We start from the raw sequence: 23,102 nt of genomic DNA, 5'->3' as shown, positions 1-23,102 counted from the left end.
TTTTCTCCTTCCAGACATAAATCAACACTGTATGATTGTCAATCCTGGATATGAGCAGCAGCACCAGTAACCCAATTGCTTGCATTATGACACATTTACCATCACCACACAGTCTTTTCTCTTTCTCTCTGGCAAGGGAGTTTTTAGACAGAATACAGATACCATAAGAGAAAGAAAGGATGATAGTTGAGTGAAATTGATCTTTCAGTACAGGAAAACAAAGGACAGATTGTTTCAAATTTTTAACCCGTGTTTTAAGTTTAGCTTTTTAGTCTGTGTTTAGAAATCTGAGGTCTGACTTCTGGAAAACACTGAGACAAGAAATACTGCTACATTCAGTGCAAAACTTTGAAAACAAGCCTCTCATTTAAATATGTTCTTTGATAAAGTTAGGTACCAGTGGAAAAAAAAAAAAGCTAAAGTGATCTTCAGTTCTTTTTTTTTTTTCCTCCAAAAGAATAGATTAAGATGACCTTAGCTAAGGCTAATAGGATAACTAAGTTGTTCACAAGTCCCCCAGTCCTCATTCTTTAGTTATTACACCATTTACTTTAGCAGGAAACGTCCCATGCTTTTTAAATGTGCAGACAAGTTGCAAGGCCAAAGGTAAGAAGTACACAAACCCTTAACTTTAATGTTCTGCCAGGAGAGAATGCCTTTTCTTACTTATTACTCTGGTGTAAAACACTTTCTCTGACCTACTTTTTCTCTGAGAGCACCAAAGTTTCAAGCATTCACCCAAAGTAACCATTTCACTTTGAGAGTGGTGGTGGTGGAGCAGCTCCAGGGAGACACAGTAGCAAGCAAAAAGTTCCTGTCTGGGTTTCCTGGCAGTTCTGAGGGCTGCTGTTTTGTTTGGCCAAAAAATGGAAGCTGTCCTGTGATGAAAATGCTGCATCTTTCAAGTGGAGGTGAGGCACAGCAATCACTGCAACCATTCTGACAAAGCAGAGTAGAGAAAGAGTTAAAGCTGTACTCAAGGAACTAATACGCTTTTAAGGCTTTACTCAGCTCCTCAATCCAAGTAATGGAAAGAAGGGGTTTAACTACTCTCATAAAGCTCTATAAAAAAATAATTGAGAACAAAAGATGAAACAAGATTGGCTGGGTAAACAAGTGAGCCTTGACCCTGCCTCATCTGTTATGTTAAAAAGGAAAAAAGTCCCGTTTTACCATCTCTTATGGCATGTAATACTATAATCTCTTAGTAAAAGAAAGACCTACTGACATTTCTAACAAATTCTAATTCTTGACATTTCACACGACTAAAATGACCCTTTGGGAAACTAAGCACATGTGCAAGTTCATGAATTTCAAAGTAAAACTGGAGCTAACATCTTCATTTGCAATATGCAAAGGATAGGATCATATTTTAAAGCAGTACTTTTTCCTTTTTTATAAATATAGTTTTGCTTATTTGCAGGAGCATGCAGAGAAGAAAGTCTTCAAAATTATGAAATATCCTAATTATAAAAGCTCTTCACCTTTTGTATTGCAAGCCAGCCAGAAAAATAACTCAGTTATTCCAAATAATATATACAAAAATACAACAAAGCCAGAGCAGTGAAGTTTACTCTTGCAACAAAGCCAGTAAGAAACATGATATGAAAACATGCATTTATGAGACATACTAGACAGAAAGTGTGAACTATTGTAGAGAAATGGAATGGGACACTTACACAGTGGCTCTCTCAGGGGGTCCTGATGGTTACTATGTTCTTAAACCATCTAGACAGAATAGCAGGCTGGGCAGAAGGGAGCCACATACAATCCACCAGATGACAATGCTACACAGTGTAGACACCAGCATAGCTAGGAGCCATCTAAAAAAGGGGTTGGAGGGGGAGGAAAAGATGAACAAAAATTCAAAAGCAAAAGCTATTGGTGCATTTTAGCTTGTTTCAAGTTCTTCAAAAGCATATTGTTCTATAACCTTTGCCAAGCATTTTCTTACTTTCTATGACTGTAATAATCCATGCAACTATAAATTGCCAAATGTAGCGTCCGTGTGTTGCTGGAATCAAAGACAATTTTCTGAAATCCTCACTAAAGTTGTCTATTCCAAAGAAAGTCTTTATCACTCTGTTGAAAACAAGTGCATGGTGGAGCAGTACATCTCTGACCACTTGCTGTCATCTCTTAGGCAGTTTGATGAGCTATATTCATACATCCTACTTCACAATCATATGTTTTAATACTAAAACATTAGATCAGAGCTAGATCAGTTTGAAGGAACAAATAACTTATGTAACACTCAGATGATGGGGTATATTACCCTTCTGTGTTTAAAGTAGCAAAAACTAATTCATAATCCTTTGCTAAAGGTGCAGAATATTGCTTATTAGAACATATACAAAGTATCCATTCATCAAAGCATACAGAGTTTACACAACCAACTTCAATAAACGTTAACAAACGTTATACACAAATCCCTTGTGAGTTCAACATAAGCAATGCCACTAGCTCTCAAAGACTGTAATTGTCCCAGGTTCTGGTGCTCTTATTTTGCCTTTTTTAAAATTTTTATGTGAAACAGAATTACATAGAGGATTTAAAAGCTTCTTTTTGTTTGCTTAGATAAATTTTATCAATTTTACTGCAAGATTAATTATTTTTAACAGTCTGAACTAAAAAGAAAAAAGACTGACACCTCTTCTAGTAGGGAAGACTTCTGACTCATGTAGGGCAGCTAAATATTCCTAGCAATATTTTGGTTTAATAATAGTAACACAGAGAATGTAAGAAGTTATACATTCATTTTTTACCAAACTATTTCAGCACAAGCTGCAAACCATACAAATAACTCAGGGGAACAGGAGGAGAGAAATTCCAACTCCCTGTGTCACAATGCATACTATAAAACCTAACTAGCTCTAGATCAGTTATTTTAATTCTACAGAAACACAGGCTAACTAGTTTTAATTAGAGCAGTCATGTTGCAGAATGCTTCATGAATGGAATAATATTTTAATAGCTGATAAGCCTTCTGCATATTAAGACAATGGCTCTGAATAGATTATACAGTCTACATTCATTCTATGGAGCATAGAATAAATGACATCTTTTACAATGTTTATTACATGACTTAAAGTGCCTTTCATGAAAACATATTATGAAGTGGAAACTAAGCCTCAGAAACTAATGTGCAAGGTAGCTGGTTTTTGCTGTGCTATTTGAGGTAACTGAGGTGATGTGTTTTGGGGTTTTTTTTAATGTTGTTTGGGTACAGGCTTTGTTCTAAATCTGCTTATATGATTGCCTGTGTAAATGATGACCATGAACAAAAGAGAATCTTTTAAAACAAAAGCAGAATTCATATAAAACAATGCATGAAGGTTTCCAAAGACATATTCCTTTACCTTCAGCACATTCTTACTACATACCTCTCACTTTTTCTAAAAGTCTGATGACACTGTTTGGACTTAAAACAAAAAAGGCAGCCATCATCCCCTACAGAAAGACAGCATAACAAAAGCTAAGTTGCCTTTGGTACGTAACTCTGGTGCTGTTATTTGCAAAAATCTGACAGTCAGAGGTCACCACCATTCCTTTCCTAGCAATCAAATGAGATCCAGGTATGTCTTGCATTCTCTTGTAGTTTATTTAAGGGCAGACAGAAAGTTTGTCTACCTACAGTTGCTACAAGCTACAACAGATGCAAAGGTGACTATGAACTTTCTTTTACAGGTGGTGTTTCGGTACTTGTCTAAAATAAAGAGACTAGCATACCAGGTTCCCTGACAGAAATGCACTGAAATAGTGCTTCTCTCTGCCTTCCAGATCTACCAGCCATTAACTCAAAGCCCACAGGATTTAGGGAAAGTTCTTTCCAAGGAAGAGGAAATGAAAGGAAGCTAAAGATTCTTCTTTCAACTCTTCTTCTTAGGCAGCCGACTTTACTTCAAAAAACAGCTCGTACCTTATTTCAGCCAATCAAATACCACCACACAGAGTCACATTCTTCCATTTTTATACTACCATAGGAAAGACAAGAGAATGTTTGTGATTAAACTAGAAGTAAAACATTCAGGAATACAGGAACTTGTAAAGAGCAGACTACTGGAATCAAAAACAATGCAGAAAACTAGAAATTGAGTAATGCAGTTCTTCAACCAGGTTCTCCTGCCTCCTTAGCGCTCACCAAGCCTTCAAAGAAATGGTGAATCTCGTGCTTGTTTTAAAGCAGTGAAAGCAGTCTTGGCAACAGACTTCTGGGGGCAGAGCAAAGTATGCATAAAGAAGAGGATAAAAGTATTTCTGGCAGTTATACATTCAGAAACTGACTTACGTTAGAGGAGATGCAGTTGGAGTTTTTGCCTGCCTTCTACTTTTCAGAGCACGAAGCTTATCACCTTGTGTTACACAGTTTGTTTCATCTTCATCGCTGTACTGAGTAAGCGGAGGGGGGAAGGGATGAACCAAGATTAAAATATAGACAGACATTTAAGAATTAACCTTATCTTAAATCTTAAAGTTAGAATTATCCCAACAGGAAAGTTTGCCAGCATAAAATCAAAGGAAATTCACTTGCATAAATACAATTCTGTTCTTTCCCATTTCCCGTTTGCTGCTTTTAGAGCTGTAAACCCTCAAGTGGTGTCATGAATTACATGCATCAGAACGCTATCTGCCTTTAAAACAGCAGAAACGTATTATCAAGTCTTTGCTTAGGTACAGTACAATCTTCACTCAAGTACAGCATTTGCCTCCTTCACTTGCCTTTTAAAACAGCACTACCGTTTTTAAAAAAAGGTAGCATCAAAAGGTATTATAGAAGTTGCAATTACTTAGAAACCAAAAATAGCAAAACCCCTTTCATCTCTTCCCTTTAAACAATACAGTGAAGTAACAGATAATCCAAAACAAAATCAGTGTTTTTGATTGCAAGTCATGAGCACCTTTTTTGTTCTAATACTTACCTAATTACTAAAGACTAAAGTATGATAAGGATGCTCCTACTTCACCTATGTACTGCAGTTCATTTTTCATACTTGCTGTCCATACTTTTTTTCCCCCTCATACCCCTTGATATAAAAATGGCAAACAGAAAAAGAATCTGACTAACAGAGTTTTAGTGTACCCACAGGTTTGTTCAGAACCTGAAAAATTCTCAACAGCAGTTACAACTTTTACAAGAACACAATATTCAGATGGTTACCAGTTCAATGTCCTTTTGGATGGTTCTCCTGTTTCTTGTGTCATTGATTGAAATATCATCTACTCCTGACAGAATTCTTGTTACAGCAATTTTACGGTTTCCTTTCAACTTTGCACGGAAAATATCTCCTTCTCTCCAAAGTTCTGCCTGTTTGCTATCATAATATGAAAAAAAAAGCCCCAAACACAACAAATTAACACCAAAGATTATTAAGTGTACAACAAAAGAAGAAGAAAAAAACATCTAGATCTATTTTTGAAATCATTTATAGTCAATCTACTTACTCCATCAGGAAGTGTTGTTGTGGTCCAATCACTGAACCAGGTCTATTTATTCTAATCCAGGCAATAGTTTCAGCAGCTGTCATCTGATAATGCTTCATAATATAACAGGCAATAAGTGTACCAGTTCGTCCAAGACCAGCTGTGTAAGATAAAAGAATGGCTTCTTTTATATATCCATCTTCATCTGGAATCTGCTGTAGCTACAGACATTGTTACTTGGACAAATAGTTACTTGCTTTGTTTATTAAACAAACCTGTTATTGATCAAACCTGGTAAACACAACTTACCTTTTGAATTTTTTTTTCCATGTACAAGGTTACTAACACATTGTTCACATTTTTTGAGTGAGGCAACCTTCCAAAGGCAGTGACCTTACAAATATCTGTAACTCTATCTATTGTTATTTACCTGTCTATGAATATGTATATACGTATGGAAATGTTTTTATGCATGCAATAAACCAGCTGGCTTTGTTCCAAATTCTCAAAGCACCTTCTTGCAAATTGATCATACATTGCACTGAAACCAGTTGCTCTTCCAACCCCTCCTCTAACTAATTTCTTACTTTTGTTCCCAAGCAAAAGACAAATTTTGCAATAAGCTAATCTGGGTACTAGCCAACACAGGCAAAAAGTACTTCAGAATGAGGAACCTTATTTGCAATGGCCCTCAAAACAGTTCTATTTACCTTGGGTAACATGAAAAGGAAAGGAGGACAGCTCCAGCTATGTGGCTCCTCTCCTCTATCACTTGCTGTAAATGTCAAACCACACATCACCCTCTCATTTAACAATCAACTGATCAACACCAGTATAAAATCTTCAGTATGGCCCGATAGCCAAGACAATCACACAGCACTTTCCTTGCCCAGCTTCAACAACAGGCTACAGCATTCTACTTTTTCTCAAGACTAAGAGCAGGTTGAGGAACATAAGGTAGTCTAGACACCATTAGTATGATAAATATCAAAAACCATCTTAATCTGAATGAAAACAAAGCACCTGTACCACTGATACTCAATATTCAGGCATAATCAATTAAGTGTCATGCCCAAATTTATCATCTCAGTGGAGAGTAAGAATATGCACTGGCTTCCTAACAGTCAAGATGCTGTTTTTACCAATTCTTCCTCTTCACAGTATAATCCTGTTAAACATGGATAGCAGATCCGCGAATAAGAACTCACTCTTTGCAGGTCCCAGGCAAATGGGTTAAGAAAAGGACTTTCTCCTTCAATCACAGCATTAGCAGGTATGCTAGTGATGCAAAGTTTGTGGAGAACAAATATCTGATAGACTCTTAAAGATGGTGTGGGAAGGGAAACATGGTCCCTCTAGAACCACAGAAAACCATCTATTTATACTAGCTGCATTGGGCACGCTCTGAGTATCTTTTTCTTGGCAGTCTAACTCTGGAGGAACAGATATTCAGAGCATGCCCAATGTAGCTAGTATAAAGGGTTTCTGAGGGATAAAGATTTCTGTGGTTCTGGAAGAACGTTCATACTTCATGAGGAATCTCCTCAGAAAGCTGCACTGGTATTTTCAGAAGTCTATCACTTAGTATACTCAACCGTGTATTTTCATAAACACCTGTAAACCTTGCCAAGACTTCACATTCCTGCTCAAAAGCATCCTTTGGAAGTGGTAATAGTTTCTAGCAGAAAGAGCTGTTAATACTGGCAAGCTCACTTTCCCCAGCCTCATTCTTGAAAATAGCTGGGAAGATTTTTCTGGAACTTGAAAAACCACAAGATGAAGTACAGAACAGAAGTATAGCAAGAACTTGTATGGAAAAGCTGCAGTTTGGCAGAGATAATAATAACTAGATATAATGGTATTAAAGCACAAAATACCTCAGGAACTGTAACTATAAGCATCACTTGTAATATAAATTGGTTTTATACTATACCTTTGCAATGAACAGCTATAACACCTTCAGCATTTTCACAAATATTTAGAAATGTTTTAACTATAGTATCACCAGGTGTGCTTCCATCAGCAAAGAAGAGGTCAAAATGCTCAAATCCAGCATCTGTAAATCGTTTGGCATCGTACAGTTTTTTGTTGAGGCGTATTATAGTGGTGACCTTATGTTTCCTGAAGTATGGGAAATAAGCCTCTGGGGCGTGGTGGGGATACCCTATTTGAAAAAATAAGATAAAAAAAAGAAGAGAGTAAGGCCCAAACTGTAGAAATAAACAAAGACGCAAAAACAAGAGATGAAAACACTTTCAAAATAGAATTCATGTTCAACATAAAGAAATAGACTAACTGAAAATGGAATTTTAACATAATCACCTAGGTCAGATACAATTAAACCAAGCATTAAAATTTTACTGCCAGGGTTCTTATAAAAGAAAAAGAGCCAAGGAAAAAACACACTGTTTGAGGAACAATTTTTAAAGCTTGTTCTTACTGATAACAATCAACTAAGAAAGCAGTGGGCTTGTGTCCCCCACCTCCTTCTTTAAGCATACCATTTTCAATTTTACTTCTTGAATGAGGTCCACTGAAGGCAATGAATTTGTTTGGTATTATCCAGTTAAAATCTCCATTTTCTGCTCTCTGTCAAGAGAAAATGCTTGGTTTATCATTATCCCTGTATTTTCAGGCTTTTCCTTATTGTTTCAAAATACATGCTAGATAGAAGTGATGTACAATTTTTGCCAAAGGAAGTTATGTTAATCTCCTGTTTTCTGTTCCATTGGGAGGATGCCAGATGCTCTCAACCTCACTTTTCTTGCCTGTGTTCTCTTTCTAAATTAGAGTTTTAGAACAACACAACTGATGCCCTTCAGATGAAGGGCAACCTTCAATTTTTAATTTTTTATAGGTTTCTAGATTATGACCTTGGCCTTATCTCTGTTCACTATTTAAATCATGATTTTTTTTGATTCTAAGAACACAATTTTCTCTTTTGAGATAACTGGCAGCTTTGCATTTCGGAGACTCCATATAGTCAAGAATTGCAGTCCTTCACTGTCACATTAATTTCCCATGCCCCGAAGTGAATTTTATGGACCTGGAGTTTCCCAGCCCTGTTTCACTCTTTACCTCAAAGAGTGCTATTATACCTTTGCCATGTGTTCACAGATACACACTTCAACTGCTCTCCAGAATTCAGTTAGACTTGGGACTTGTATGCCCTTGAACTTCTCATCAAGATTGCTCGAGCATATGCATGACCTCTAAAAGGTGGCCAAATTCCCACTCCCCAGTCATATTCCATGGCTTTAACAATAATGGAAAAAAGCATTTATTTCCATTTTGGTTTCTGCTTTCCCTCTCATGTTTGAGGCTGACTATGCTTAAATTTTAATTTTAATATTGGCTGTCTGACCACACATCTTTATCTAACAACCTAAGTTTAAGGAGACAAAACAGAAATGGAACCTAATACTAGAAAAAAAAATAACACATATTATAAACAATCATCTTAGCATTAATAACAGCAAACAAATCAGAGATTGTTACTGAACACTTACTTCATAATGCTCATATTCATTTACATCAAACGTATTGAAATCCAGGAAACCATACTGAAAAGCCTAAAATTCAAAATACAGCTTTTAACAAAGACAGCACCTTTTCAATGAGGACAGTTTATCACTCTTCTAGGTTACTGAAACTCTGTTAATACCTGCTCTACTCTTTCAGAGAGATGTCTTCATATATTTGACAAAAATACAGACCAACTCAGTCTTGGTTTAAAACAGGCTTGTAAATTTTAATTTAAGTGAAGTTAGACAAGCAAATTCACTCTTTTCTGCTTTCATCGAATCACTACAAAATTCCAGACTACAGAAGTATATTCAGTCTTTTTATTACTGCTAGAGGTACAAAATCAAAAAGAGAAAAATAACTGGCATAAATTATCTATTGAAATTATGAGTACATTCTAAAGTCTGAATTCAAGGATTGCAAATATTTTTGTGCATGAATACTATTTGATCTCATTACGATGATAATATCTTCACTGATTTCAAATTGTTTGCAGACACACAGTCCTAAGCACACACTAGTGTGGTCTCTGATGTACCGTAATTATCCACAATTCTATTTAATACTGTATAAAAAATATAAATATCTGGGTAACTGGCAGTTCACCCACTTGTTAAGTCAGGAAGCACAAACAGAGAAAATCCCATATCTCCAGGTATTTAAAATACTACATTCTAATCTCCTCTTTCACTACATAATTTTCAGTAAATTTCCTTGTTGTTCAGCGGTACTAAGAATAATAGCAATTCACCACTCCTGGCATACAAGCAGTCAATGTCAAAACATCCAAAAAAAGCTGAAAATCACAAATCTGCAAGAAGCTGTCTTAATCAGTAAGAACACCAGTATTTGGCAGAGATACTCATATACAAAAGACAGTAGCAGGGTGGAGAGCTGCAGAATTCCCCATTGCACTACTCACACAGACTAAAAAGAACGCATATAAATTTCCTTGTCCTTCAATGCCACATTACTTCACCACTGTATTGCTATAAAACACTAGATTATGATAATTTGTAGTTTTAAAAAAAGCACCTGCCTCCTGTTCTATTTGTGTTACTAAGACAAAACCCAAAGTCATTACCACATGCTGCAAATGCCTAAAAACTATCACTAACCAATTCAAAACCACTTTCAAAGGATATATTTAGCCTAAAATGTAACATCAGGGGGGCATATAATAAACTTATCACACAACCCTGAGGAATTAAGAGGTGTAACTTACTGCCCTGAAAGATTCCCTCTTTAAAATCTTCACTAGTTGATCATATAAGGTATCAGTTGGCTTCTATGAATGCGGTACGTAGAAGTTTTGTTACAATGCATAATAAATTGAAAAATCTGCTACTGCATAGCTCTCATTGGATCCTAGCTTCCTAAATCTTCTTTTTCTGCTGGGCAATATTTAGTTGATGTTTTGCAATACAAAAAATACTGTTTTACTGACCTTGTTTATTGCATGAAAACAGTCCAGCAATGTCAGATGAAAGCTGCAAGTACCAAACGAAGCATCCCTATAAAATATGATGACCAAAATGGTAAAATTATCCCATTTTAATAAAAGTGAAAGCAACTAAAGATAGTTCTCTCAAACACCTTTAAAAAATTGCTTCAAGATAATTACTATTAGAATGAAATAATTATGTCAAGTGATTATCTTGTTTTCCCCACCTTGCATCTTACAATAATATCAAAACATAAAATAAGTTATGTTAACAGATGATCCAAGAGTAAGATTACTCCAGTTATAGTTTTGGTGAAGCCGACGTATTCAACTTCTGACATGGACATTGAACTGGCATTTTTCAGTGTTCATGTCAACATAGAACAGACAACACAAGCTCCTTGTGGCAAAAGCTAATGCCTAAATTAGTATCATATTCTAACATACACTCTTAGAACATTTTCATCTGAAGTACACTTTCAAGTAAGTCAAATTTTAATACACTGCAAATTTTTTCTTCAAACTCCATTTAAAAAAGATGCTGTGCACATGCTTTCTATGTATATGTGAACAGCATCTTCTTACTAAAACTATCAAGATATGCATTTGTGTAGATATATTAAAATAATTTCCTTAAGATGCACAAAATAGTTTATGCTTAAACATGAGGAGAAACTGGTTTTCATTACATACAATTTTTTAAATTCTGTAGACCCAATAATGGCATGTTCTTAGTATGTGACCATTATTAGATTCCATAAGCACTGCAGAGTAAGCATTCTACAGGAATACTATAGTCAAGTCAAAAAATAAATTTAAAATGAATCTACATCAAAGAATATTATGTCTTAGCAGAACACCTTCTTTTGAGGCCTTGCATCCCTCATCAGCAGAGAATCATTAGAGTTTCAAAAAAGTAAAGAATATATCATGTTCAAATTTCAGCTGAGAGGAAGAAGAACTTCTGGAGAACCTGGATGGCTGACTCTGCAATTTGTTTGTATCCCTTTCCTCTGTAATGAATCAGTGTGAAAGGTGGGGGGAAAAAAGTCACCAGAAGAAGGAAATATCAGAACCCCACGCAGGTAAAAGAGAGGACAGGTAAAGGTGACATTGCAGTGGAAGTCTGTTAGGCCACCTGACCAGGAAGAACAAGTGGATCAGGCCCTCTACAGACAGATAGGACCAGCCTAACATCTGCAGGTCCTGATCCTCATGGGGAACTTCAACCACTCCGATATCTGTTGGAGAGACAACACAGCAGGACATAAGCAATCCAGGAGGTTCCTGCAATGAACTGGTGACAACTTCCTTCTCCAAGTGATACGGAAGCCAATAAGGTCAGTGCTCTGCTGGACCTCATACTCACCAACAAGGAGGTGCTCAATGGGGATGTGAAAGTCAAAGGCAGCCTCAGATACAGTGACTATGAGATGGTGGAGTTCAGAATCCTGAGGGCAGAGAGAAGGGTGAAAATCAAGCTGACAACCCTGGACTTCAGGAGAGCAGACTTTGGCCTCTTCAAAGATCTATTTGGAAGACTCTCATGGGATAAGGCCTTGGAGGGAAGAGGGGCCCAAGAAAGCTGGTTAATATTCAAGGATCACCCACTTCAAGCTCAAGAGCAGTTCATCCCAATGAATATGAAGCAGGCAAAAATGCCAGGAGGCCTGCGTGAATGAACAAAGAGCTCCTGGCTAAACTCAAACACAAAAAGGAAGCATACAGAGGGTGGAAGCAAGGATAGGTAACCTGTGAGGAATACAGAGATAGAGACATTGTCTGAGTATCCAGGGATGAGGGAAGGTTAGGAAAGTTCCAGAATTAGGAAAGTTAAAGCCCTAATGGAATTTAATCTGGCCAGGGATGTCAAAGAAAACATGAAGAGCTTCTATAAGTACACAGGCAACAGAAGGAAGACTAGGGAAGATGTGGATTGCTCAATGAGACAGGGGATCATGTTACACAGGACACGGAAAAGGCTGAGGCACTGAATGCCTTCTTTGCCTCAGTCTTTACTAGGAAGACCAGCCTTCAGGAATCCCAGGTCCCCAAAACCAGGGGGAAAGGCTATAGTGAGGAAGATATACTCCTGGTGGAAAAGGACCAGGTCAGGGAATACTTCTGCAAACAGGACATATCTAGGTCCATGGGCCCTGATGGGGTGCACCCATGAACACTGAGGGAGCTGTCTGATGTCATTGCAATGACACTCTTAATAATCTCTGATCAATCATGGCAACTAGGAGGACTGCCTGAAGACTGGAGGAAAGTATCACGCTCAACTTCAAGAAGGGCAAGAAGGAATCCCCACAGAACTACGGGTCAGTCAGCATCATCTCAACCCCCAAAGAAGTGATAGAGCAGCTAATCTTGAAAACCATTTCCAGGCATATTAAGGTCAAGATAATCATAAGAAGTAGTCAGCATGGATGCACCAAGGAAAAGTCATGCTTGACCAATATGATAAACTTCTACAATGAAATGACTGGCCTGGTAGATGAGGGGAGAACAGTGGATGTTGTCTACCTGAACTTCAGTAAGGCCTTTGACATTGTCTCTGTAAGATCCTCATAGACAAGCTAGTGATGTGTGGGCTGGCTGAGCAGACAGGTGGATTGAAAACTGACTGAATGGCTGGGTCCAAAGGGTGGTGGTCAGTGGCACAAAGTCTGGTTGGAGGCCAGGAACTAGCAGAGTACTCCAGGAGTCAATACTGTGTTTGATCCTGTTCAACTTCTTCATTAATGGGATGAAGGTGTAGAGAGTTCCCTCAGCAAGTTTGGTGATGACACAAAACTGGGAGAAACGGGTGATATGCCAAAGGGTGGTGCTGCCATCCAGAAGAACCTTGACAGGCTGGAGATATGGGCTGACAGAAGCCTCATGAAGTTCAACAAGGAGTAGTATAAAGTCCTGCACTTGCAGAGGAACAACCCCATGCACCAGTACAGGCCAGGGGCTGCCCAGCTGGAAAACAGCTTTGCAGAAAAGAACCTGGGGGTTGTGGTGAACACCAAGTTGAACATGAGTCAGCATTGTGCCCTGTGCCAAAGAAGGCTAATGGTAGGCTGGACGTATGAGAAAAGTATTGCCAACAGGTCAAGGGTGGTGATCCTTCCCCTCTCCTCAGCACTAGTGAGGTCACACCTGCAGTACTGTGCCCAGTTCTGGGCTCCTCAGTGCAAGAGAGGTATGGACACACTGGAGAGAGTCCAGCAAAAAGCCACAAAGATGATTAAGGGACTGGAGCATCTCACATAGAAGGAAATGCTGAGGTAGCTGGAACTGTTCAGCCTGGAGAAGAGAAGGCTCAGGGGCGACCTTATCAATGTATATAAATACCTGAAGGGAAGGTGCAAAGAAGACAGGGCCAGGCTCTTTTCAGTGGTGCTCAGTGACAAGACCAGAGACAATGGGCATAAACTGAAACATAGGACGTTCCCTCTGAACATCAGGAAACATTTTTTTCACTCTGAATGTGACTGAGTGTTGTGGTTTAAACCCATCTGGCAGTGAAACACCACGCAGCCACTTGCTCACCCTCCCCCACCCCCAGGGAATGGGGGAAAGAGTTGAAGGGGTAAGGGTAAGGAGACTCGTAGGTTAAGATAAAAACAATTTAATAATTGAAATAAAATTAAAATAATAATGATAATAATAATAGTAATAACAGAAAATACAAATGAGTAATGCACAATGTGATTGCTCACCACCCGCTAACCAATGCCCAGCCTGTTCCCAGCTAGTGATCCCAGAGAAGAGAGAATCCTGAAACCACCATCCTGGAAGCCAGAGCGAGCTTCCCAGTCAACACTTATATACTCAGCATAGGCTGCTAACACCCCTGTTCAGCAGTCTACACTTAAAAGCTCAGGCAGTGAATGTGTAACGTGTTAAAACTTCAGAAAAAAACCCAACCCTGAATTAGTACTGATAAATGCTACATTCTTCTTCAAAATATCAAGGTACAGAAAGTTCTAACAATTTGTTATTTACCTGAAAGGAAGATACGAAATGCTTCCAGCCAATATAAGCCTGTACACATCTTCTGGAGATTCTCCCAGGTATATTATCTATTTTTGTGGAAAAAGACAGAAAAGAAAATAAAAATATGATTTTAAGATTTATATTAATACGTTCAAGTCACTTGTTTACTACAGAAGGCGTAATTAATTATTACAGAGCTCAAAAGTGCTGGGAAACAGTGGCATCAAGAACAGTGGTATGCAAGTGTGCAACAATAAAACTAAAACAAACAATATAAAATACTAGTCAGCCAAGAGAAATATATATTTTTAAACAAGATTTATAAATTTGTGCAGTTGTTCAACTATAGGCTATAGTGAAAAAGCTTCTGTCTGTCTGGATCCTTCCATGTTTCTACTGCAACGCTGCTGGACCAGATTTTTTCTTTTTAATTAAGCTTTTCAGATGTAATCCAAAACACAAAACCCCATAGAGATATCAGCAAAGCTATGAATCATCTGGTCTACAAAACAGTGTGTACACTCATCAGACAGGATTAAAACAGTATTCTTTGATTTTCCTATAGCAGTACATCTGCATTATTCCAAATCCTGTACTTCCTCCTTTCCACTGGTGAGGCAGTATCCAGTAACTAAATCCAGATGCCATAAAGGGAAAAAAAAAAGAAAGAAAACTGTAGCTTCAGAAGCAAAATCCTAAGAACAGAATGAAGTAATATACTTGAAGCACTATGTATCAAACTTTCTACTGTCAAAAACACTCACAGAAGAATTCACAAAGGACCAACTCATAACAAATATCCATATGGTCTTCCATCACGACATGCCTGATCTCTCCTGGATAGTCTCTAACACTAAGGTCTCCTTAAAAAATACTGTAAAATTCCACTTTTATGCAAATAATTTCTTCCAATACCAAACACCATCCCTAGCATGGCCAAGAGATAACTGTTAATAACAAGCTGTCATTAACAGGTCAATATTCAATAATTTCAAGTTAATACTTCTTTAAAACTGCATTAACTAAGCTTTAAAACACTACAGAAAGTTTTTTTTTCATTAATGTTCTGTAAAATTATTTACATAACATATATTAATAACCTCACACACACATTCTTGTGAGGTGAGAATGGGAGATGGAACAGATGCTGTTAAAGAACACCCAACAAAACAGTTTGAAACATATCCTAAACAGACAGCTAAAACATACATAGCAACAGGTGATCCCTTTCATTTTTCCTCTGATTTGATTACTGTGTGAACTATTTTCTGAACATTCTTCCTGTACAATTAGCAAAACCAAAGAAAAAACTTACTTAAGTAGTTTAGTTAAGTAAGAAAACTGCATGTTTTGTGTGTGTGTGCTTTTGCTGGGGAGAGATAAGTGACTTTTGCATTTATATTTGAAGCATACAATAGGAATAGAAGAGACATAAAAAGCCCCCAAAATATTGTTGAATAGCTGCTCCTCAGATGCCAGAGTTCACTTTCTATTCTGCTGATATATTCATTGCCTGAATTGGATAAAAGGTTATGTTCCAAGAAATTTCAAGTTGTGTGCTTTGACACAGTCACACTTTGTGTCGTGTAGCACAGTGAACACATATTGCTAGCAACCATAAAAATCTAGCACTCACTGCTTGTTATCAGAAAAAGAGCCCTGCTCCAGAGAAACTTACAAACCAGAGACATGAAATGGCATTAGCAAAGAGAAGGTAATTAAACAGCAGAGACAGAGTTTGTTGCCAGAAATGAGTCACCCGGAAAAAACTTGGGATTCGGTACTATAAGCCTGGGTAATACACAGAGAGTATTACTTGTACAACAGGCAAATAGAAATGCAGCTAATACTTGCTAATACTGTAAAGTGCATGTAGCTCAGAAAGGCCAAGGATTTCTCCCGTATCTCAGCTGAGCTTTTACCTGCTTCTTAAGGAAAACAAGTTTTAATGCAGAAGCATTTGTTTGCAAATATAAGAGCTGCAAGAGGCAAGTTTTTTTGCATAACATTAACTGTTGTATTAAAATAAGTCTAAATGTTACAGTATACTGAAACATATTAGTTCTTAAGCACAGATCCAACTTCTGAAATTACATTACCAGTGAAGTTGACAGAAACACCATTTTAACACACATGCACGTGTGTGTATAGACTTTCCTTAACATAGTTATATGAACACTTGCTACATACAAGGACAATTTAAAAAGCCAACCTGATTTTGACACAAAAATCCAATGTCTGCCATCGTTTAGTACGTACAAAATGCACACTGCAAGAAGATAGTATTTTTCAATGTGGACAAGCTACTAAGAAAAAATACACAGTACTTCCTGTACAACTGAAGCAATATATACAGTATATTCAATGAAGAAAGGAAGCTCTTCGAGTTGGATTTCTCAGAATTTTCTGAAAGAGAGATCCTGCTACACTTCAGCTGTGACACTACCACACACACAAGATACGACATATGAACAGTTGCAGAGGCAGCAAGTTGACGAAATAGTCAAATGGTGTTCTCAGTGAGAAGTGGCTTACAAAAAAAATTAGGTTAGTCTGAGGATATCTGGACAGGTGCAATGGTGTGGACTGCTTCAAAATAGAAGAATGGCATTCAGTCTCTACACAGAATGGGAAAGACCATAAACAGATACTTACTTCACAAGGAAAGTATTCTGGCAGTAACACAAAACAAGAAGTTGTGACTTGTGTGTGCACACAAGATCAGTTTCTGTCACAGCTTAACACCACAGGAGAGCACCCAGATGGAAACGTTGGATGCAAGCAAGGCTGGGTGGAGGTTGAACATGAATGAGCCTGGATTCAGGTTGTGGATGAACTGAATTTCAGATATGGAAACAGGTAAGACTGAAGGATTGAGGGAAGGAGCAGCAAAGCCTGAGGAAGCAACAGACGTAAAGGCAGTAGAGGCCACATCTGCATCAGGAAGCAGTGTGCACGAAATGCATATGTAGACTGAGAACCAGCACTGGAGATCTGACATCTGCACTACGCGCTTCCAACAGCTTTCAACCTTAACAGCTAGTCCTAGTCTGGACCTGTGGTCTGAACACCCATTACCTGTTGGGATTGATCCTAGACTGCTCCATGAAGTGAACCAAAATGCAGTGAGCAGGGTTTAAGGAAAGATTAACTTCAAGAATATACTCCTGACACAAACTGGAACTGTAACATAGTTTTTAATATATATATTCATATATATGTAAATTATATGTAACTGTATATAATACAGTTTCTGACCAGGAGGAGGCTACTAAAGCCTTAAAGATGAACAATTTCACTGGAACGATGTGGGTGAACAAAGGACTGAAGAAAGGCAGTAAACAAGAGAGAGAAAGTAAAAGTGATCGGAGAGACCTGTAGTAGACAGAAGTGTTGAAAGACAGAAGGACTTTCTAAGGCAGTAAGCAGAACTGAAGTTTCAAAAGAGAATGGAAATGTTGATTGCATGAATAGCAAATCAAAGTTATATTTGTAAATTCATAAGGTGTGTACTGGGAGGAGGAGGGGAACTGGGAAGATATAACCTCCAGAAATCAAAATATGCAACAGCTGAATCCCATTTGTCCAGATGCCAGTTATACATTCTGTTTCTGCGTGCTTTCTAAGATGACAGAAACTTTCACAAATAAAGTTGTTTTCTTGTTAATGCCAATAAAGCAGTGACCAAGAAGTACTATAGAAGTACTATTAAACAACAGATGAAAAATATTAAAATAAATTTCAAGCAATGATATTAACTGTTACTTAGCAGAAGCAGGCATTTTCTGGGATAGTTTTTGTCCATTCTTATATATACAAGTGGAGAAAAGTCTACTGGAATTTTACATTGATTTCCCAAGGGGCTCCCTTCCTGCAGGTCAGGCAATATTAAAAAAGAAAGAAAGCAGCTTTTTAAAAAACACTTAGAAAATTTAGCAGACCTGAAATAAATCATCCACAAGTACAGTTGTATTGGTTTTAGAATCTTCCTACAATCACACGCAAGTGTAGATGGGTGTACACACACATCTACATACACACACACACACACAAATACACATGGAGAAACTCTTAAAATCCTTTACAAATCTTTTACTTAAGTACCTTCCAGAAAAATTGTTACTATAAGGAACCAACATCTTTCAATCCAAAATAACATTTTACCACACTGTGTAATTACTTGTGTACCAACAATTTAGAGATTTGCTTTCTGTATGCATACAAAAAAACATTCTATTGAACTTTAAAATACAGACAGAAATTTGCGATTACCAGTTGAACCGTTAACATTGCTCTAATCATCCTTTTCATTTAGGACATCTGTTTCTAATTAAGGGACTGCAGGCAGCTCTGTGAATGGTCAAGAACCATCCAAGCGTTGAGTACTGGGAAAGGTGCACTCAAGCACTGCTCCTGCCAACATTGCTGTGTAGTCAAACAGCTGCTGTAATGTTCACTGAAATAGAAGGGCTTGCAGGACTAGGTGACTCAGTCTTTATTTATGAGCATTTAAAATCAACCATAGAATGACAGTTCTTTTAGCAAGCCATGTTACTGTCCGATTCATATAAATGTTTTCAAACCAGACCTATTTTTTAAACAAAGGTTTCCTAGACTAGCGTTACAATCATGAAAACAGTATTCACAATAGGATGAAAAGTATTCCTGGTAGAAAACGAAAGGAGGCTCTGGTTGAAAAAAGGCATCTTAATCTTCAGTACAAGGGATTGCCAAGTGAAATAGTAATGTTGCATGCAAGATAAAACATGTTTGATAATAACCATCTATGACATAACTTGTTGCTTTTTCAGGCAAGTTAAATAGGACATTTAAATAAGCTGTACTGTTAGAAACTGTATCAGCTCAAGTCTGTAAATAGCACTTTAAATTCATGTCTATGATGTACTTAGTGTAATCATGTTTATCCACCTGTTCACCCTTAATTGCAAAATCTACTCAAGGTCGCTACCTAAATCACACATTTTACCAACCATACTGACTTAAAAGCAAGAAAATAATTAAATGATTCATTTTAAACTGCTTACAAGCAAATTTCATGTGATACAGTTCCAAAAATGTCACTCACCCAAAATAGCCTGAACTGCTGCAAACTGCAAATAATCACAACCCACCCATTCTGAACAAATACAAATACCTACTGTGTGTGACCAGACTCAAACACAAGCTTATATGCCTGCGTAATTTTACTATAACTTAAAAGTATTAAATATTTTTGATTAAAACCTCCACTGGATAGACTAGTCAGTTAATACATTAATTTTTCTAGCAATATCCCTTAGAAAAAAACGTTAAATACAGCAAAATTAAAATATAAATATATTGGAATAAAAAGCTTCCTGTATGGATTTGTGGTGTACTGAAGAAATGCACATGTGGCCAACAGTCCCTTCATTAGCAGAAACAGTCATTAAGTGGATAAAAGTGGCAGAGAGGGAATAACTGATGAACTCTTTGTTCACCATGAACAAAAGCAAGAAACCTCCAATTACCTTTTCAACAGGGGAAGGGAGGTCTAGAAAACCCTATTAGCTGGGAAGTGACCGGGCTGGGCACATCAGTACTTCAGGACAGCTGGGAAAGCAAGCTAATACTATAGTGAGGGACCCACAAAGAGCAACACTTCCTCTGCTATGGAGACAAGTGGTCTGGTAAGAACATCATGAGGAAGAACCTAGTACAAACCTCAGGGAAAAGCTGCCATCATGAAGACTAATCATGATTTTCCAAACACAACTCAGGGAAGGTAGTTTTTTAGAGGACACGAGCACAAAGCAAGCCTTTTGTCCAGCTCGTCTCTGCCACTCGCTTGTCAAGCACAAGCACCTCTCACCAAAACGTAGCTGAAGGTAAACACAGTTTACCCACCTGTAATTTGAGCACTGTTGCAGTTACCCATTTACTGCCCCTCTGCCTGGACCACTAAACAAACAGGTTTGCCTGCTTTCCCATGGCTTGGCCAGAGATAGTTTGCAAATGACACCTTAAGAACAAAGCAGTTCAACATCACACAGACAGGTGCTGATTGCTAGTGCAATCTTCAGCTTCTACCAGCATTAGGTCCACAGCTAGAAAGGACACTAACAAATTGAAAAGGCAAAAAAAACCAGTACTGCAGATCAGAATGGATGAAGGAAACGCTGCTTACCCTGAAGAAAGAAGATGAGAAAATAGACAAAGTACAGAGATGAGTCCTGGAGAAGGTGACCTGAATTACAGCAGCTCATGGGGCGGTACCCTCGGAGGGTCACCCTCCAAGTACATAATTAATGCCAGGCCTGAGAAAAAAAATACTGTTACTAAGTTAATGCACCCAAGGGGAGAGGGGGAGCTTGGGAATTGGGTGGACAGGGCACAGAGGGTACATATTCTTTCTTAGTATAGAAGGAGCAATGATGGAAGAAGCAGACTTTCCTCACCCACAGTCAAGATCCTGGCGAAAATCAAGAGAAGCCACTGTAGAGATCAACTCAGAGGATCACTGCTGCTTTGGTAGAGTGGTAAGGCCTGAACAGTGCAGATAGCTTCCAAGGAAAAGCAATTTTTCTTTAAAAGGTGAAGAACAAAGGTGGATTTTTTCCCCCCTCCCTTCTTTCCCCTCACCCCCTCTGCCCAAATAAAGTGTAAACATTCAACCCCAACACACCGAATTCTGGCTACCCTTTGTGTGGCAGAATGTGCCAAATTTATGCTAATCTACACAGAAAAATATTATTCCCATTACGCAGTATAACATCAGTAAAAATGAAACAAAATACAGAAATAGATGGAAGATGAACAATAAAGGGGTTAAGATCTAAATTGTTAAGATTTACTCTAAAAAAATCATATTTTATTCTAAAACTACACACATAACAATCTATTTGAAAACTTTGTTCTTCTCTTTTAAGGCCATGTTATACTGAAGAGGTCTGTAGCTTGAGTTAGGCTGTGATGTCACATGAAAGTACACCTGGAAGGAAGCAGCAGATGCGGGAGGGGGGAGAAAGAAGTGTGTAGCCTGGAGAGTTCAGAAACTATCTCCACTGAAGAGGAGGGAAAGACAAGTTAGATGAAGGGGAGGTGGGGAAACATTAAAACAGACCAACTGTGAGGAAAAGACTGGGAACAGACTTTGCTTGTAACCAGAACACAAACAGCTGCCCTTACACTTCACCACAGTTAATAAAGACTTTCATAATTGTCTTAGTAGTCAAAATTAGCATATCCCCACATGATATAGATACACACATATATATATTTAAACAAAAGATGTTGAACAATAAACCATGCTAATATATTCCTTTAAGCAGAAGTTAAATAATATTCTGTTTAAGAATATAAATTTAAGGTCAACAAGTCCTTAAAATGATAGATGTGGAAGTTGCTAGCATAAAATATTGAATGTTTATGAGGACATGCAAGTTCCAGAGAACTAATGATATACAGTTCACCACAGCTTTACAGTTAAAATGTGACTGTGTTAAAAAAAGAGAACAAAATCAGAAAGCACATACACTCACTGTGTCTGTGCTATTCCTGAAAAGCTGGCAGCCTGTTATTCCTAACAAGTAACTTAAAGCACCCGTATCTACAGAGCACCTTGCACCCAAATCTACGCTTAAGTTATCAAAGGCCTTACAACACGCACAGACAAGCATTATTTTCATGACTAACTCTGCAAAGGCTACTTTCCTTTTCTACTTCCTCGGTCTTCCCATCTGAACTCCTCCAACCTGATGCACTGCCATGCAGTTCTGCAATCTAAGGTAAACTATTGAAATGGGAACACACCATGAAGCTAAAAAACCAAAATCAAATGAGAAAACACGTTCAACCCACAGAAAACAAAACACAGTGGCAACCTACCACTTACACTGTAAGGGATCAGAAATTAAATGACGATACTCAGTTCAAGCAGCAAAGAGCAATACCAACAGGACATGGTCTGATTACCTAAAATTACAGAAAAGCTTCTTAGTTTTGACCAATAGCTGGATGGATCCTTCTTCATCAAAAACCAAAGCACTCTGAACTGAAGGAGCAGGTGGATGCTTAAGCCTGCGTATGTTTTAAATAAAGAAGGCCTCAATATTATTTCAATCAGGAAATATGCTTATAAACATATATTTATCATGCATTCTGAACAGATCCTATACTATTGTTCGCTCCACAGAGAACAATCCAATTCTCCCTGTAGAAAGCAGAAACGTGGGACTGGTATGTTTGAACACTTCAGCAGTGAGTGCTGTAATTAAGCCTGCCTCTTCATGAAAGATCATCAAAGGGTGCCAGAAGGGGCACAGTCTTTCTTCTGTGGTCTTCCTCCACTGGAATGCCTCACACATCAATCTGGGAAGAAACTGTACCCTACTTTATAGAAAAAGCAGTACCAAAGCGTGTTGCACTGGAAAGAAAATCAGCATCTAGCTAGAGCTACCTCGCCATCTAGAATTTGCGATTATGCAAGACAGATATGCCCTCATTCAAGGAGGGGACTAACACTCACCTAGTGCTTCAGTTTGCGATTGGTCTTTAAGGGAAACCACTGAAATATTCAACCTGTACCTAATAACGTAAGCATGAGTCTCTGAACTCTGAAAATTACCAGTAGTTTTGAGTAGTCTCTTTCTGCCATATGTCAGCTATCTGCAACTAACCCTCCCTCATGCATTGGCTAGTCAGTCATGATCTCATGCCATACTTCAGCTGGATCTGTGTTAAC

General features: G+C 38.0%; 1 protein-coding gene across 10 annotated transcripts in view; it reads right to left on the bottom strand.

The window, feature by feature from the left end:
* The window catches only part of CDC14B (cell division cycle 14B), a 46,605-nt gene that overhangs the window by 10,612 nt on the left and 12,891 nt on the right, over positions 1-23,102 (bottom strand). For 4 of the 10 annotated variants that reach the window (XM_074855166.1, XM_074855167.1, XM_074855173.1 and 1 more), the window contains exons 5-12: positions 14,390-14,466; positions 10,394-10,460; positions 8,931-8,993; positions 7,923-8,010; positions 7,355-7,585; positions 5,443-5,581; positions 5,159-5,312; positions 4,289-4,389 (exon numbers count right to left, since the gene is read on the bottom strand). In XM_074855166.1, the coding sequence (XP_074711267.1) occupies positions 4,289-4,389; positions 5,159-5,312; positions 5,443-5,581; positions 7,355-7,585; positions 7,923-8,010; positions 8,931-8,993; positions 10,394-10,460; positions 14,390-14,466 (920 nt within the window). Of the gene's footprint in view, positions 1-681; positions 940-1,679; positions 1,824-3,383; positions 3,451-3,622; positions 3,975-4,288; positions 4,390-5,158; positions 5,313-5,442; positions 5,582-7,354; positions 7,586-7,922; positions 8,011-8,930; positions 8,994-10,393; positions 10,461-14,389; positions 14,467-23,102 lie in introns of those variants that run through there. The other 6 variants (XR_012626976.1, XM_074855168.1, XM_074855169.1 and 3 more) reach the window with 4 other exon arrangements.

The sequence above is a fragment of the Strix uralensis genome, chromosome Z, assembly GCF_047716275.1.
Source record: "Strix uralensis isolate ZFMK-TIS-50842 chromosome Z, bStrUra1, whole genome shotgun sequence".
NCBI classification, from domain to species: domain Eukaryota; kingdom Metazoa; phylum Chordata; class Aves; order Strigiformes; family Strigidae; genus Strix; species Strix uralensis.
This window is presented reverse-complemented; position numbering and strand designations above follow the sequence as displayed.